This window comes from Centropristis striata, chromosome 9, assembly GCF_030273125.1.
Source record: "Centropristis striata isolate RG_2023a ecotype Rhode Island chromosome 9, C.striata_1.0, whole genome shotgun sequence".
Taxonomy (NCBI): domain Eukaryota; kingdom Metazoa; phylum Chordata; class Actinopteri; order Perciformes; family Serranidae; genus Centropristis; species Centropristis striata.
Window position 1 is genome coordinate 38,085,799 of NC_081525.1, and position 16,649 is coordinate 38,102,447.

Genomic DNA, 16,649 nt, shown 5'->3' on the forward strand with positions numbered 1-16,649 from the left:
TGTAAACATGTTTATAGCTGCTGTTAAGTTAGGCATTTTAACTTGGGGATCTATTGGAATTTACTCACTTTTGGAGCCAGCCTCAAGTGGCCATTTGATGAATTGCACCTCACTACAGTGTCCAGTTTTACATCTTGAGTAGAAACAAAGCTTGGGGGTCAAGAGGTGCAGACACCACGCATTGTAGGTTTTTGTCTTTATTTCACCTTTTTATCCTTTTAACATCTCACATAAAGTGAGCTAAGACACAGATACTGTACGTAGCTCTGCATTTGCACACACATGCCCAGTCTAATAGCTGCTGGGCTGCATTTAAATCTTTTGCCTCTCCACTCACTCACACACATGCTGCACACACACACTTTTCAGCTTATTAGAGAAGCTTTATGCATACATTAATAGGGCGTGTGCGTGTTTAATGTGTACTATTTGGCCGATCTTCAGCAGTGCCCTCGGTCTGATCCCATCCTAATGGCCTCATGTTGAAACATGTGGGGGCTTCACCATCTTTTATTTTGAATAGCCGAGAAGGACAGCGTTTGCATAAGGACAATTAGCATAATTTGCTGTCTTTCAAGCCCCTAATGGCTTCTGTTTCAACAGAAAGAGTCGGGCGAGAAGCTACGGCTGGAGTAAGGGCAGTCTGAGAAATAAATGATGTAGCGGCTTATGCAGAGGGAGGTGGAGAGGTGGCAGAACATTTCTCTGAGCCCCCTGCCCCTGCAGCTCTTCAGCCCACTTTACTGTCTAATTCAGGCTCTGCTGCTATCTAACCTGCACTTGGCTTTTTTCTTTTTTAAGCTCAAAGACCACACTTTGCACGCTCCATCTGTAGCTCCCTGGTTATCTGCAGTGTTTTGGATGGTAATTGCAGCTGCAGTTAGAGAACATATAAATACCGGGTCATCCACTCTGCCATCTGTACTTTACAGACCCCGAGCTCAGGAGGATGCTCATGTAGCTGCAGAGACGGGACACCTGACAACATGAGGAGAAATGAATGACTGTAATTGACAGATGTTTGCTCATTAAATGATTATTATGACTCCAACTCAAACAATTATCACCTTTAATTTTGTAGCACAGAGATCCGAAATAAACTAAAAAAAGCAAAATCAATAAATCATCCTGACTACTGAGGTGTCTGAGCAGAGCCCAAAAGATAATAATAATAATAATAAAACACAACCCCAGGAACATCCTGGTCACTGTCAGTTGTGGAAAAATAGTCAGGTCCCTTACTTCAATAAAAGTACTAATACCACACTGAAATTATATATCTAAAGTATCAAAAGCATGAAGTATCAAAAGTCCTCATTATGCAGAATGGACCCACTCAGATTGTTTTATATATTCTAAATATATTTTTGGATTATTTGTATTGATGCAGTTATGTAAGCAGTGTTTTCATTTTGCAAAGATAGGGCTCATTTTAACTACTTAATTAGTTATGAGGTTTCCTTTTTTTTTTTTTTTAAGGGTAATCATTTTAAATTGATTGTTTTTTTTATGTGGAATCTTGACCTTGAAAGTAACTTAAGTTTGAAGCTAAATGTAGTAGTAAGAGGTATAGGAGTAAGAAGTATTAGGATATAAAAAGGAAATTCTCAAGTTCAATTTTGAGGTACTTGTACTTTACTCAAATACAGTACTTGAGTAAATTTACTTGCTGTGAAGCATTCACTACTCGTAACACCAGACCAAAAAGTAGCTTTTTCCCTCAAGCTGTAAGACTCCTTAACTCTTCCTCTGTACTCCACAATAAAAAAAAAAGTTTAGTTTTGTAGTTTAAAAGGACTACAACTTGCATTTCATCGTCTGATCCTTAGGGATGTCACAGTGGGGAAATTTTCCCACGGGTTAATAAAATTGTGACAACAAAAGTGTCACCAATTACACCAGGCAATTTACAAGAAAAGACATTCGTAAATTAAATCTGAAATATTGCCAAATAGGTACTTTTGCTTCACACTTTAACACCAAAACCCTCCACCATTGTCTTGTTGGTCATCTCAAAGTCTGAACCAGACACACGATAAGTACAATTTAACTGTGTGCTGTAACTCCGACCATGTTGGTGCCCTCTTAAATACCCCTATGGTAGATATGACATCATAACCGGGTGCAGTAACTGCTCCTTGTATGGTGTGTTCACTTGTGTGTAAAAAAGGAGTTAAATGCAGAGGTTGAATTTCCCCATTGTGGGATTAATAAAGTAATTAATCTTAAAAATATGTCATAAAAAATTGCGATTAAGTGCTGTCCAGGGTGGCTGGAGAAAATGTATATACGCGGTTGCTCATAAAGTTCGAATAAAATATATTTTTTTTACCTCTATTCATGAAATGATTGTGACAATGTGATATATTCTTGACAGATTGTTTATTGTTTATTGTTAAAAAGATCCCCATTAGCTGTCACCAAAAGTGGGAGGAGCTAGTCTTCCTGGGGTCCACAAGACAAAACAAAAATCACTTAACAATTAAACATTGTAGACATTATTATATACGTCAACAGAAATAATTCCGAATAAGTTATTACATTCATATCTATTACATTAATTCTCACTTTCATACAGTAAATATGTTAATTCACTACTCACAAATCTAAATAGTGCATTCTCAAGTAATAATTAAAAGATACTTTACAGATAAAGTGTATATCTTCTCAAAGCTTTCACACAATGAAAAAATGAAACCTCAATTAACAGAGGATTGTGTCTGAAAACAAAATGATTCCAACTTTATGGGTGACCGTGTATGCTGGAAAACTTTCTATTTATGTTCTTATATACTTATATTTATGTGTTGGCCCCTCAGACTGTCACTGCTTTTGGCTTTCCAAAATGTAATCTAGACAAATCTAGACGAGACGGAACTTTCAGGAGCAAATAAGATAGTGGCACTAACAACTAATCATCACCTCTGTTTGCATCAGCAGCTGCTATTTACTGAACGACATCATGAAAAATGGGGCATCAACAACGGCTCCTCTCTTTAATGAAATTTTAATAACATCATATTCCCAGTTGTTTCCATCAGCTCCTGACTAAAGACTGCTTACTGTTGATACCATGGCAATCACTACACATGACTGCCATTACCCAGACGTGTACTGAATATCGTAATGTTTTATGAAGCTCTGGTTAATTCATGCGCACAAGCGGGAGAAAAAAAATGTTGAGCTGTTCTTCAATGAAATTTTAATACTCGATGTTCCTAAACTATTACTAAATGTTACTGTAAATGGAAATCTTCACTCGCTTGCACACCGAAACATGTGAAAGAATTTCTGACTGAAGCCATAGGGCAGCAGAGGAGTTCTCCACTGTAGCTTTTATTAAACCAGAAACATTCCCTTTTAAGTTTCCCAGCGCTTCAGGCTACGTGAATTTGTTCCTTGTTGCAAACGTGTCACCTAAAATTTGTATCACAATGCAAGTGTGAGCTGCGGTTTCAAGCATCTCAAGAGGAGACAAAAACAGAATGAAGTCATCTTCTTTGATCTGTGCTCGCATTCTGTCTTTCACTGTCACGGCGGCCCAGTTTGAGTCTGTCGTCCCTATAGAGGACGATGTGTTGGCAGTGACAAATCCAGCTGTTGTTATTTTACACAGAATGTGGTTTGTGCTGTAATGTGTCCATGCATCTTTCCTTATGGTGATGCACTTTTGGGATAATGTAAATATTGCATACATTTTTTGCTCAAAGGCCTTTTTCACATGTTGGCATGTCACAGCAGGAAAATCAAAGGTTTTAACCCTCTATGGTAAGCATTATGATGCCAAAAGTTTGTCTTAAAATAGACTAAATAAACATAATCTGAAGAATTTTTATAATTCTTTTTTTTTTGGTAGTTTTTGGGGTTTGTTGCCCATAGTTTTGTAGTTTTAAAGGACTACAACTTGCATTTCATTGTCTGATCCTTAGGGATGTCACAGTGGGGTAAGTTTCCCATGGGTTAATAAAATTGTGACAACAAAAGTGTCACCAATTACACCAGGCAATTTACAAGAAAAGACATTCATAAATTAAATCTGAAATATTGCCAAATAGGTACTTTTGCTTCACACTTTAACACCAAAACCCTCCGCCATTGTCTTGTTGGTCATCTCAAAGTCTGAACCAGGCACATGAAAAGTACAATTTTTAAAAAAAATTTATAACTTTATTTTAGGCATTTTTAGTTATACAGAAATGAGCATACATACATACATATGTTTGTGCTGTAATGTGTCCATGCATCTTTCCTTATGGCGATGCACTTTTGGGATAATGTAAATGTTGCATACATTTTTTGCTCAAAGGCCTTTTTCACACGTTGGCATGTCACAGCAGGAAAATCAAAGGTTTTAACCAATCCAACTCAAAACCAAAGCAGTAATTCTACTCACCGTGGTCTGTTTTGCATATATATACTAATTTAAACATAAAAATGATAGGAATTATTGAATAATTAATAATTTATTATTGTTATTATTATCTAGATAGTGATTAAGTAAAAAAGGGAGATAAAATTATATTAAGACTGAAATATAACATACCTTTATCATATTAAGTCTAAAATATGCACATCTTTGAATAGAGTTGTTGAACACTTTTAAATACAGTTATAACAAAATATATTTGAAAATGTTTATTAACTGAAATATAAAAGTATAAAATATAATCTATGGTACGCATTATGATGCCAAAAGTTTGGAGTGGGGGAAAAAAAGTTTTTTGTTTTTTTTAGACTAAAGACTAGAATATAGACTAAATAAACATAATCTGAAGAATTTTTATAATTCTTTTTTTTTTTTTGGTAGTTTTTGGGGTTTGTTGCCCATAGGCAACATTGTACCATAACGGTTCACAAGTGAAAAAGAAAGTTTTTGAAATTAATTTTAACATCATTCATTTAATAAACATGGTTAAAAGATTCAGTAGCTCCAACAGGGAACAATACATAACATTTTGAATTCAAAAACATTACAAAAGGAACTTTTTAAACCGGTTTCTTGTCTGAATGTTGCTTGAAGGTGCAAGCATATTTAAGTGTATGAAAATATAAAAAATGAAGGTTTACTCACCTATCAGTAGGAATATGTTTTTTCCAGATGGAAAAGGGCCAGAAAATGACATTTTGAGTGATTTTTTTTGTAGCGCAAAATGTTAAAGTTGTTTGCTTTGGAAAAGTCTGCAAAATAGGGTTTCAATATGGCCTCCTGGGGGTCATGTGACAAATTAAAGCGTTGCTAGTGGTTCCCTATGGTCTTTCCTCTTTTTTAAAGTATCGCATCACTTAAAAACATGCATTGTAGAAATTTGACAGGCTAAAATGTTGCCTGAGGGCAACACCGTACCATAGAGGGTTAAATAATAAAACTAATGATGGCTGAATTCGGCCTGTCGCAATGATTCCATAAATAGTGGCGAGCTGCTGGACAGGTTCTTCTGTTTTAGCTGCCATGAGACTACATTTTTTGCTCTTGAAGGAAAAGATAAATGATGACAGAAAGATGCCAATAACAGCTCTCTTGATTTATAGCAGGGAGTCTCCCCATGGCGCCGTGTTTGACAGCTCCGGGGAAAGTTATGTTGGAGTTGTTGCTTCCGTCTAGCTTTTCTAATCATGTAATTCACATACAAATGTGTGATTAAAGTTACTCCTTTTAGGAATAGTTCAGGTGTACAGATGTATGTGACAGTGGATGTGTTGTGAACAGACAGGGGTTGTGATCAGAGAAGAAATTATAAGAGTAAAGTCATCTTGTGTTCAACGTATGATTTGATTGATTGACAGTAATCACATTTCAGTGAGCAGCCATTAAAATCAACAACATGGATTTAGGTCTAGTTGCAAAGCCAACCACAACAGCACAGGTGTGAGGCGTTAATCACGATTATTTGTATGACAATTAATCGACAACTTACAATTCAGATTCAGTTTTTCAATGCAATGATTCAAATTGAACAATACAAATTCAAATTCTTTTTTTTTTAATGCAATTATTCAAGTTAAGCAATTCAAATTCAGTTTCTGGTGGCACATATTTCAGTCCGTACACTTTCTCCTCGAGTGTGCCACAGTTTAATGACGTGAAAATGTGCTTTTGTGGGTGTTAATGAACGATGCATGTGTTAAATAGTACGACTACACAAAAGACATGGAAACCAATTAAGAAAGAAAAGAGAAAGTTCATTGATTGATATGTTTTGTTTTTGTGCGGGCAGTACATTTTACATTTTATTTTATTTATTTTTTATCCCATTTTTAATTTATTTTATCTTATTGCATCTTACTGTTCTATTGTTTACTACATCTCTTTGTATTGTGTTATGTGTTTATTGTTTGTGCAGCACCTTGGAAACCTTGTGTTTGCTAAAATTGTGCTATATAAATAAATAAAGTGGATTGGATTGGATTGGATGTCATGATTGTTAAAGTCCTGGGCTGAATTCCATTTAACTGCATCAGCGTCATAGTTTTGTGCATGTGGGTCATCTTTCATTTTATGACACAACTTTTCTTGGCAGCCAAGTGGGGTCAACAACACACGTTTTTTTGTTTTTGGTTGAAGCTGCTTCACCAAAGTTGAACTTGATGTGATGCAAAGATGCAAATTTTCTTTGCCCCCGATAGTGAATATTTCATGTCATTTGCTTGCATAGATTGTAGGGCTGGGCAAATATTTGAAAATGAATCAAAACAGACAACATTCAAAACATCTAACCCACATAATCTTGCCCATGACAATTATTTTAATTATTTCTGAGATGTGACTGCACCCGGTCCATTCAGCAACATGGAGGAGAACTCTAACACAGAGAATCCAACTGAGGGTCTTGAGCAGATTGTGTCCAAGAAAAATGTGACTTGTCTGTCGTTTGGACACGTTTTGGCTTTAAGAAAGAGACAACACTGAACAAAAAGAAGTCAAATGTGAATACTGCAGAAAAACTGTTTTCAAGAAATGCAAGTTATTTATTTTCTATTGTTTTAGAGAAGTTGATTTGTACTTTAAAACTAAAATTTGAGGTTTTCATTTCAAGTGATCCTTTGATTTCAGTTATATTCAATTAATAACCACAAAGTAGTTAATCTGTGTCAATTATTATTTGAGGTATATATCGATTTGATGCCATATCACCCAGCCCTAAAATAATGGAAGTGAAGGGTCAATATGATCTTCTTCTAAACCATTTAACATTATAAATTAAACTTTCATGCACCTGAAGGCCTGACAAACTATCTGACGCTGCTGGCGGTGAGACGTAACTTATAGAAGTTTACAGTCTGTTGACAGCTGAGATCCCTGAATATATAAAGCTGGAGTGACTAAACAGGGAAAAAAAATAGATGTTTCTATCCAATTCAACCCATCTGTATAAATATTGAAGCATTTCCAGAATAGAACATCACTTCAGGCAGGTTTTCTAATAGAAAATACTGGATGAGTAAATGTTGCCTGGCAACCAGATGATAAGACAAAGAAAGTGACCACTTGCCTAATGCTGCTGAATGTGTTCACAGTATATCCCGACAATGATTTTTATATATAATTCATCAGTTTGACAGTGACAGAGAGCCATCTGTCTTTTGGCAGCAGGTGACAGGAAACAAATGCACACAGCAAGACGCAGCAGGTGGAGTTACGGCATGAAAAGGCAACAAAACAGGTGCTACAGCAGCTAGGCAATATTAACTATCTGTGGTATTCATGAAAATGAATCTGGATATTTACTGACGAGCTAATAAGCAAATGAGCTGCAGCTGTGCTTGCAGGTGGCTGAGGATATTCAGGCGGGGTCAGCGCACGGAGGCGGAAAACTCTTTGAGGGCATCTAGTGGACAGGTGTGTCTCAACCAGGCCTCGACAGTAATAACAGACTAAGAAGAGAGTTTGGAGCTGGGGGTGGGGGTTCAGGTGTCTCCATGACAACATTACAGTTTATATCAGAGCTGCATATTGATTCTGCCTGCGAGACATAGCTGGTGCAGCCTGGTGAACATCCTGTGAGCTTTTACATAACTGAACTTTCCTGCACACTGTCAATGTTCGCTAAAGTACAAATGTAATATGAGGAGGGCCGAGCAAATAGTCTAGAAGGATTTCAGAATAAAGGCCTCCTATAAGAAGTGAGGAGCATTTATGGGTACAAGTTGGGATCCAGCCTACCTTACAGATCTCAAGGGTGCTGAGTCCAAAAAAAAATGGTTCCCAAGCGAAATTTTGAGTTTTTAACCTTCTAATTTGTATATCAAATGGCCACCAAATTGCCCATCTTGCTCAGTCGTTGGACCATTTCCCCTTAGTTTTTTTGTAAGTAGGCAATCAAGATGAGGAAATTAAGTTTCTGGATCTATAGTCTAGGGTCAGAGCAAGAATAAAGTGGAGGCTCAGTGTCTTTTTTATGTATATATATATGCAAAATACCAACTGGAACATTTAAAAGTAATATTGATTGAATATTTATGTCGTAAATGACACAAATAATGCTTAATTTCACCTTAAAAGTTGATATTTTGCATATAAAAGACACTGAGCCTCCACTATATCCATGCTTTGACTCTAGACTCTAGATCTAGAAACTTAATTTCCTCATCTTTGATTTCCTACGTACAAAAAAAAACTTGGGGTAAATGGTCCAATGACTGAGCAAGATGGGCAATTTGGCCGCCATTTTGATATGCAAATGAGAAGGTCAAAAACTCAAAGTTTCACTTGGGAACCTTTTTTTTTTTATTCAGCACCCTTGAAATAAGTAAAGTAGGCCTGTTCCCGACTTGTACCCATAAATGCTCCTCACTTTCACTTTTTGGACAATTCCGTCTAAACTAAAAGAAGTTCTGCCACTCTTTTCTCAGGAGAAACCGCTCTTTCTTCCCATCAGCAGCAAGCCTGTCACCTGCAAGGTCAGCAGGGAAGGGCACTGTTGTAATCCTGCTGCGTAATCAAAGACTACAACAGTTATTTTTGACTTCAGCTCCATACCAGGTAACAGTAGCCTCCTGGTCAGCAGCAGCTCAGTGTGGAGCCCACAGGGGGGGATCAGCCTGTATACAGTAGAGTGCACACTGCTCTATTTACCTGCTGTTGACCTGTGATGCATCAGCTGGCCGGGGGCCTCTGTGCTTATTAGTGAGTGACTGCTACCAGATATGGGCTCGGAAAACAGGCCGTGTGACTGACATTTTTAAATATGAGGTGGGGGCAGTGGGCGGAGGAGGAAGTTTGTGGTTACTGTTTCAGTCACTGCCCACCTGCTGCATATCTGTAATATCTGCAATATCTGACAAACCTTCAGATGTCACTGCATCTTAAAGGGCATATACATGCAGTTTTATGACATTGTTTAAAACTTCACAGAAGTCTGGCATGTAGGAAACAGAATTGACCTAAGAAGTGTTTCCTTTAATAATGATAGCACAACTAAAACAATTCACATAACCGCCTTCACCCTAAAAATTGGTCTTATAGATTGTCTCTGTGAACAGCTTATTATGAAACATATTTACCTTTGCTGTTTGGCTGCAAACAACAAAAAGAGCAAAGGAGGAACTCAGGTGATTTAGAATAAAAAGTGTAACTACGTCAGATACTTCTTCCAACCCAAAACATGATATTTTCCAAAACCTAACCAAGTAGTTTTGGGGCCTGATTGCAGCATCAGCAGAAGTGATGATTTGTCTCCCAGTAAGCATTAAAAGAAAGGAAAGAAGGTACTTTTTTTAAAAATACTACAATATCTGTCTCCATTCGGGGGAAGCTAGTACATCCAGCAGACAACAGAGGTTTAGATGATGACATCAGTGAGCATGTGGTATATTTTAAATATAAACTCCTTTATTCTGATATTTACCACCTCAGATACTGTACAGCTGATTTGGGGCCACAGATTTATTCAGATACTGATTTCAGGGAAAGTTAAAGAGAACGCCTCTGATTTTACATCTTAGTCAGTTGAGATATTTTCACAAAGTGGCTTTTTTTTTTAAAGCCTTTTGTGGCTCCAGAGGGAGCTGGGCCAAGTCTGATAAATTGCCTCAAGTGTTGTCTCTCGAGGCAGCGTCAGATGGTGATGAAGACTACAAGTTTGAAAATAAAAAACATCAGTGCATCTGGAGACCTCTGAAGGCTGCTCCTCGTCTCTGTCAATTCATCTTTGCGCTTAATCAAAGTACGACATTGAGTAATGCCTGAGCTGCCATGTTTTTTAATTTATACAGCATGAACCACACCCAAATTCTGCCTTTGGATGCAGAAAAATCTTCTCTTTTTCTTGTTAGACCACAGTGAGTGACAGAAAATGTGTGCCGACTGTGAAAGGCTACGTGTCAGGCTGCTATGTCTGACACATGTATGTGTGTGGGGGGTGTTGGCAGTGTGCATTGCTGTCTACTACAGTGTCGTTTTACTACTAATGTGTCTGTAAGAATATGAAATATTCATATTTTGCGTTTTTAAGGGATTTTTAACAATGTTCTGCTTCTTTTAAGACTGCCTGCTATCAGATACTCTGCTCACATTTCATTTTCAGACAGTTAATTTCATTCAGTGGCAGACTGGCTAATGGGAATATTCCTCTTTGAGCCAGGTTTGAATTGTAAATTAGAACATGTGTCGAGATGAGGGACGTTAAATGAGTTTTGAAGTCATCTGTAACAGCGGCAGGCAGGAATTTATAACCATTTAACACTTCTTTTGAAGTCACAGACATCAGGGTTTGTACAAAGTCTTGAAAGTTTGGAAAAGGCTTTATTCGACCCATTTTAAAATTAGGACTATGCTTGAATTTGTACACAAAAAAAGCTTTATTCTCCTGCAGACATATAAAGCTGTTTTTTAAATTTCATTTGTCATTTGCAACACATTCTCGTACCAACTCATCAGAAACCAATGCTTTGTGATGCACAAGACACCTTTTAATGTGTCTTTGAGATGCTCTTGGCTTTCCTTTGATTCCTTAACCCTTCCACAGCCAAATTAGACACTTAGAGTTAATGATAAATGTTGGGAGTGAGACCGGGCTGTGCTTGGACACCATCGAAGATTCACCCATCACTCGTTATTCATAGCTGTTGATTCCTTACTCCGGAAATTAGCAACTCTGATCAAAACACAGGCTACATGGTGGTGTAGTGGTCAGCAATGTTGCATCACATTTTAGGCAACATTCCTGGGTTCAAAGCCTCCTTGAGGCTCTTCTGTGTGGAGTTTTTATGTTCTTCCCGTGTCAGCTTGGGTTTTCTCCGGGGTCAGTGGCGGATTCAGACTGTTTGAAGGGCAGGGGCGAAAAAATAAAAGGGCACATTCTGCACAAAATGGGCCCCACCAGCACGCAAAAAGCTATGATGCATCATGTATGATGAAATATTAGCATTAAGTTAAAAGGAGATCCAGATCAAAGTAATTATATGGTAATGATATAGTACTGACAATTAAAAGTATCGAACCAAACCATCTAGGGGGGTCAGGGGGCATGCCCCCCCGGGACAAAATTTGTACATTTTTAAGTAAAATGCATCTATTTTGTGCACTTTGAGAGCTAAATGAGAGCAAACATCTCACATAACATTATTCACAGTTGGGTGATACCGTATTATAGAATCTCTAGAGGGCACATCATCATAATTTATTTCATATTCATTCAATTTATTCATATATTTATTATATAAAGGGGCACCCTAGAGCACCCAATAAGGAACTTCCTCTCGTTTTCACCACGCTAGAGGGCACTTTAGCGCACTTTTTCAACCACGGAGGCCCCCTGAGTCCGCCACTGTCCGGGGTCCTCCTGCTTCTTCACACAGTCCAAAGACATGCAGCTTAGGTTTAATTGATGACTCTAAATTGCCCATAGGAGTGAATGGTTGTCTTTATATGTCAGCCCTGTGATAGTGTGGTGACCTGTCCAGGGTGTACCCCGCCTCTCGTCAAATATCAGCTGGGATCGGCTCCAGCCCCCCGTGACCCGAGTTTGGATAAGTGATTAAGGATAATGAATGAATGAATGATCAAAACACACAATAAAAGTTATTATTAAAAAATATAAACAGCTGGTAACTTATACAAAATGTCAGTATTGTTGATTGCTGTTGGAACTTTTCTGTAAACCTTTTGCATTTTCATTCATAGTATTCATTTAGATGTGATTATAAAGGCTTGGAGCATCTGAACATTTTTGGTTTAGGCACCTTGAAAGCTTGAAACATTCTTGAATTGTGCAAACCCTGAAATCTGAATGATTCTATTATTACTCTGATGAGAACTGGCTACAAAAGGAGGAATAGTTTCTTATATTTGTGTCCAGTGTTTCTGTGTTTTAGGGACAATTGAGCTCATTTTTCATTTCATTTTAATGACCTCACCACTCAACAATGACCATGTTATAGAATATGTTTTCTGGAGTTACTTTCCAGCCCACGCGTTGGTATTTCACAATGGGTTTATAAAGGGATTACCACTCTGCTGCCAACATCCAGCAGCAGACGGAGGGATGGAATTGTGCATGTGTGTGTCATATGAAACCCATAGGCAGGTCAGGCTCTCTCATGGTAAGCCTCATGCCTCAGAGACTTATGCAGATGATGTGATGGACCGGGCTATTGTGATGCACTGAGTCGTAGCCTTCTGCTATGGCCAGTGACCTTGCCAGGCAAAGACATAGTGGCTGGATATACTGTGCTATATGATCCAGTCTGTTGATTGGATTGCTCTGTGTCGCTGTCATATTTTATTCAGCCTGTTTTCATGCTGCTTTTTTTTCTCCTACAGGGAGTTTGTTAATATTCTGCTTCCTCACACTGTATAAATGGACCATTTGCAGTGCTATTAGCTGTTAAAGGCTTTTGAGGGACTCCAATTGTTTCCCTTTTTCATGCATTTTAAGTTGTCTCACATGAGGACTTATGAATACAATAGATTTTCAATTTCCCATTTTCCCTGTTTTCATTTCCAATGCATAAAATAGCTACAGAGAGAAACAACCATCAGATATTCAACTCACTCATAGCTATTAGGGGATGTTTTTGTGTGTGTACTTGAATATGATTTTTAAAACCTGACAGCTTGAAAGGCCCAGTGGTCTATTGTAAATCAAACTGTTTCAGCTGAATACAGACTCAGTCCTTTGAGGATTATCTTGGAGCTCTAGCTTTAATTTGGCCGCGGTGCCAGGTCAATTAGAGTATATAATAGTAATTCCACTCATTTAGAGTGTTTAATAGCTTCTGTTTGAGGGGAATTGGGTTTAATTAATTTGTCTCACTGTCTTTCTCTTTGTGTCTCCTTCTCATTCTTTCTGCCACCCCCATCTACCCTCTACTTTTACCTTTCTTCTTCTCATTCTTTCTCCTTCCTCAGGTGTCTCACCCAGTGATTCAGGAGCCGGTGGAAGCAGTGGAAAGCAGGGCCATGGGGGTGAGCCTGGCTCAGGATGTTGGCTGGCTCCTGCCTTTCCTGTTCTTGCTGCTGATGATCACAGTGTCTCAGACCCAGGGTCAAGGCTGTCCCCAGCGTTGTGAGTGCATTGCAAAACTCAAGACTGTGTCCTGTTTTGGTAAACGCCTGTCCGCACTGCCAGACGGCATCCCTCCGGACACCAAGATCCTGGATCTAAGTGGGAATAAACTCCGCTGGGTAGAGCACGGGGACCTGCTTCCATATTCACGTCTTGAAAAGCTGGACCTGAGTGAGAACATGATCAGCGTCCTGGAACCGAATGCTTTTTCTAGTCTCCAGAACCTGCAGTCGCTTTCACTGAGGGGCAACCAACTGAAATTGGTCCCCATGGGGGCTTTCTCACGTCTCGCCAACCTTACTTCATTGGACCTCAGTGGGAATAAGATTGTAATTCTTTTGGACTTTACTTTCCAAGACCTGAAGAGTCTGAAAAACCTGGAAGTTGGAGACAATGATTTAGTTTATGTCTCCAACAAGGCTTTTCTGGGTCTAGTGGGGCTGACGGAGCTGACCATTGAGAGGTGCAACCTGACTTCTGTGTCCAGCCAGTCTCTGTCCTACCTGCATAACCTGGTGGTTCTGCGGCTCCGCTACCTCAGTATCTCCGCCTTAGAGGACCAGAACTTCCGTAAGCTGGGAAACCTGCGGGGCCTGGAAATCGACCACTGGCCCTTCTTGGAGCACATTGCCCCCCACAGCCTACAGGGTCTTAACTTATCTTGGCTGTCCATCACTCACACTAACATCACCTCCGTGCCCACCTCCGCCCTCCGCAGTCTGGCTCACCTCACCAGCCTGAACCTTTCCCACAACCCCATCTCTGTGTTGGAGTCCTGGGCGCTGCGGGACCTCGTTAGACTGAAGGAGCTGCATCTGGTAAACACAAACCTGGTGGCAGTGCAGCCATATGCGCTGGGTGGTTTAAGGCAAATCCGCCTTCTTAACCTGTCCACCAACAGCCTGGTGTCCCTGGAAGAAGGAGCCTTTCAGTCTGTCAACACTCTGGAGACGCTGCGTTTGGACGGGAACCCTCTGGCGTGCGACTGCCGCTTGTTGTGGATCCTTCAGCGCAGGAAGACCCTCAATTTTGACAGCGCCTCCCCAGTGTGTATGACGCCCGTGGAGGTGCAGGGACGAGCTCTTAACGCCTTCTCTGACTCGGCTCTCTTTGATCACTTCACCTGCCAGAAGCCCAAAATCCGCAACAGGAAACTGCAGCAGGTGTCGGCCCGCGAGGGGCAGGTCGTGTCGTTCATTTGCAGAGCAGAAGGCGAGCCGACACCAGTGATATTCTGGATCTCTCCTCAGCGCCGCCGCATCACCACCAAGAGCAGCGGCCGCCTGACTGTGTTACCAGAGGGCACATTAGAAATACGGTACGCTCAGGTAACAGACAGTGGAACCTACATCTGCATAGCCAGCAATGCTGGTGGTAATGACACCTATTTTGCCACTCTTACAGTCAGCGGGCTGCCACTAGATGCAGCCCTGATGGCCAACCGCACGTACTATGCTGGGGACCTTAATGACACGAATCTGAATGACACCAGAGTCTTCTTAAAGTTTACTCTGGACCTCAAAACCATCCTCATATCCACAGCTATGGGCTGTATCATGTTCCTGGGGGTGGTTCTCTTCTGTTTCATTCTGCTGTTCGTGTGGAGTCGAGGGAGAGGACAGCACAAGAACAATTTCTCAGTGGAGTATTCCTTCAGAAAGGTGGATGGACCTGCTGCCAGTGGAGGACAGGGTGGGGCGCGCAAGTTCAACATGAAAATGATTTGATTATTTGGCTCCATTTCACTTGTTGGTATTCTTTCCCTGATGCTGTTTACAAGCTAAAGGCACAGGACACTGGAGTGGACCTTTGTGCTTGGAAAACACTAAATGCAGTTATTTATAGGACATTTTATTGGGACAAGGTTTTGTTATTGAAACAACTGTATATATGAGAGAAAGGCGATCTGCATGGATTTGATATATTTGTATTGCTTTGTTGTGTGTTCACATTATTGTTCAGAGGAAACCTGGATTATAAAAGTGGAAAGATGGCTCAAATTTTTGAATAGACTGTTAAAGACCAAGCAAAAAACTCACTCAGACTCCCTCCAGTCTTTAACCTCGACAAATCTCTTGCCAACTCCATCCTCCTCCTCTACAAGGAACTCTGTCCTGTTCATCTTTAAAGGACTTCACCTTTCTGCTCCAGTCGAGGCGATTCGAGCTCTCTATCTCCAAACTCATGAATACATTATAACCGGGTGGTGCTCAATGAATGCCAAGGACTTGCCAATATGTGTTTGAGTAGTTCCAGCTATATACTGCATATTTAAAGTTATTTACAGTCAGGACTTAAGAGCACTATTTGTGACATAAATATAGAGGCTCTGCTTTTTTTTTGCTGATGGTGGGTTTGTACAGAATACATTAGACACATAGAGACTCTGCAACACTGCCAATTTGACCATAAAGCACCATTTAATATCAATGCAATGCTGCGGTAGGAGAGAGAAGTTTCTTCTTCTCACATACCACTAAATGTTGGTCAAACCTGTTTTATACAAAAACAGGACTTTACAGGTTAAGCTACAGTTAAAGGACCTAATGCACATCTGTGTGGTGACAAATCAGTACATGCAGACGCACATTTGCCCGTTAGGTTTTCCATTTTTTTGTCAGTACATACTTTACAAGAATCTTCCCTTCTGGATCTGAAATGACAACGTACAAAGATTCGATTTTACGTAAAGTAATGCACAGCAGTTTGTATGAAATCTTATGAAATACACCCATGAAGTTGGAAAATTCTGTTTTCAGACACAATCCTCATTTTCATTGTGATTTGTTTGGAACAGATTGATTAATAAAGTTCTGAGAAGATATACTCTGTCAAGAATAAACCACATCGTCAAATCATTTCATGGAAAGAGGTAAAAATATTTTATTACAACTTTATGGGCGATTCAGTATTAAGATTCTAGTTTATGTTAGTTTATGTTGTGAAACGGTCTCATGGTGCCAGTTTTAAACAACTGGAATAGAATTTGGTAAAGTTAAGAAATAACTACTTCTGTACGTAATATAAGGTGTAGTAATTACTTAAAATAACAATGTTGACATTTGGTTTCACTCGGGACACAAACACCAATCTCCTGCGTGATAGTTTTGTGTTTTTTGAGCCATCCATCCACCCCAACTTCCC

General features: G+C 39.5%; 1 protein-coding gene across 1 annotated transcript in view; it reads left to right on the forward strand.

The window, feature by feature from the left end:
• The window catches only part of lingo3a (leucine rich repeat and Ig domain containing 3a), a 47,426-nt gene extending 30,777 nt beyond the window's left edge, over positions 1-16,649 (forward strand). The window contains exon 2 of the mRNA XM_059342002.1: positions 13,349-16,649. Coding sequence (XP_059197985.1) covers positions 13,400-15,232 — 1,833 coding nt within the window. The 5' untranslated portion in view covers positions 13,349-13,399 and the 3' untranslated portion in view covers positions 15,233-16,649. The remainder of the gene's footprint in view (positions 1-13,348) is intronic.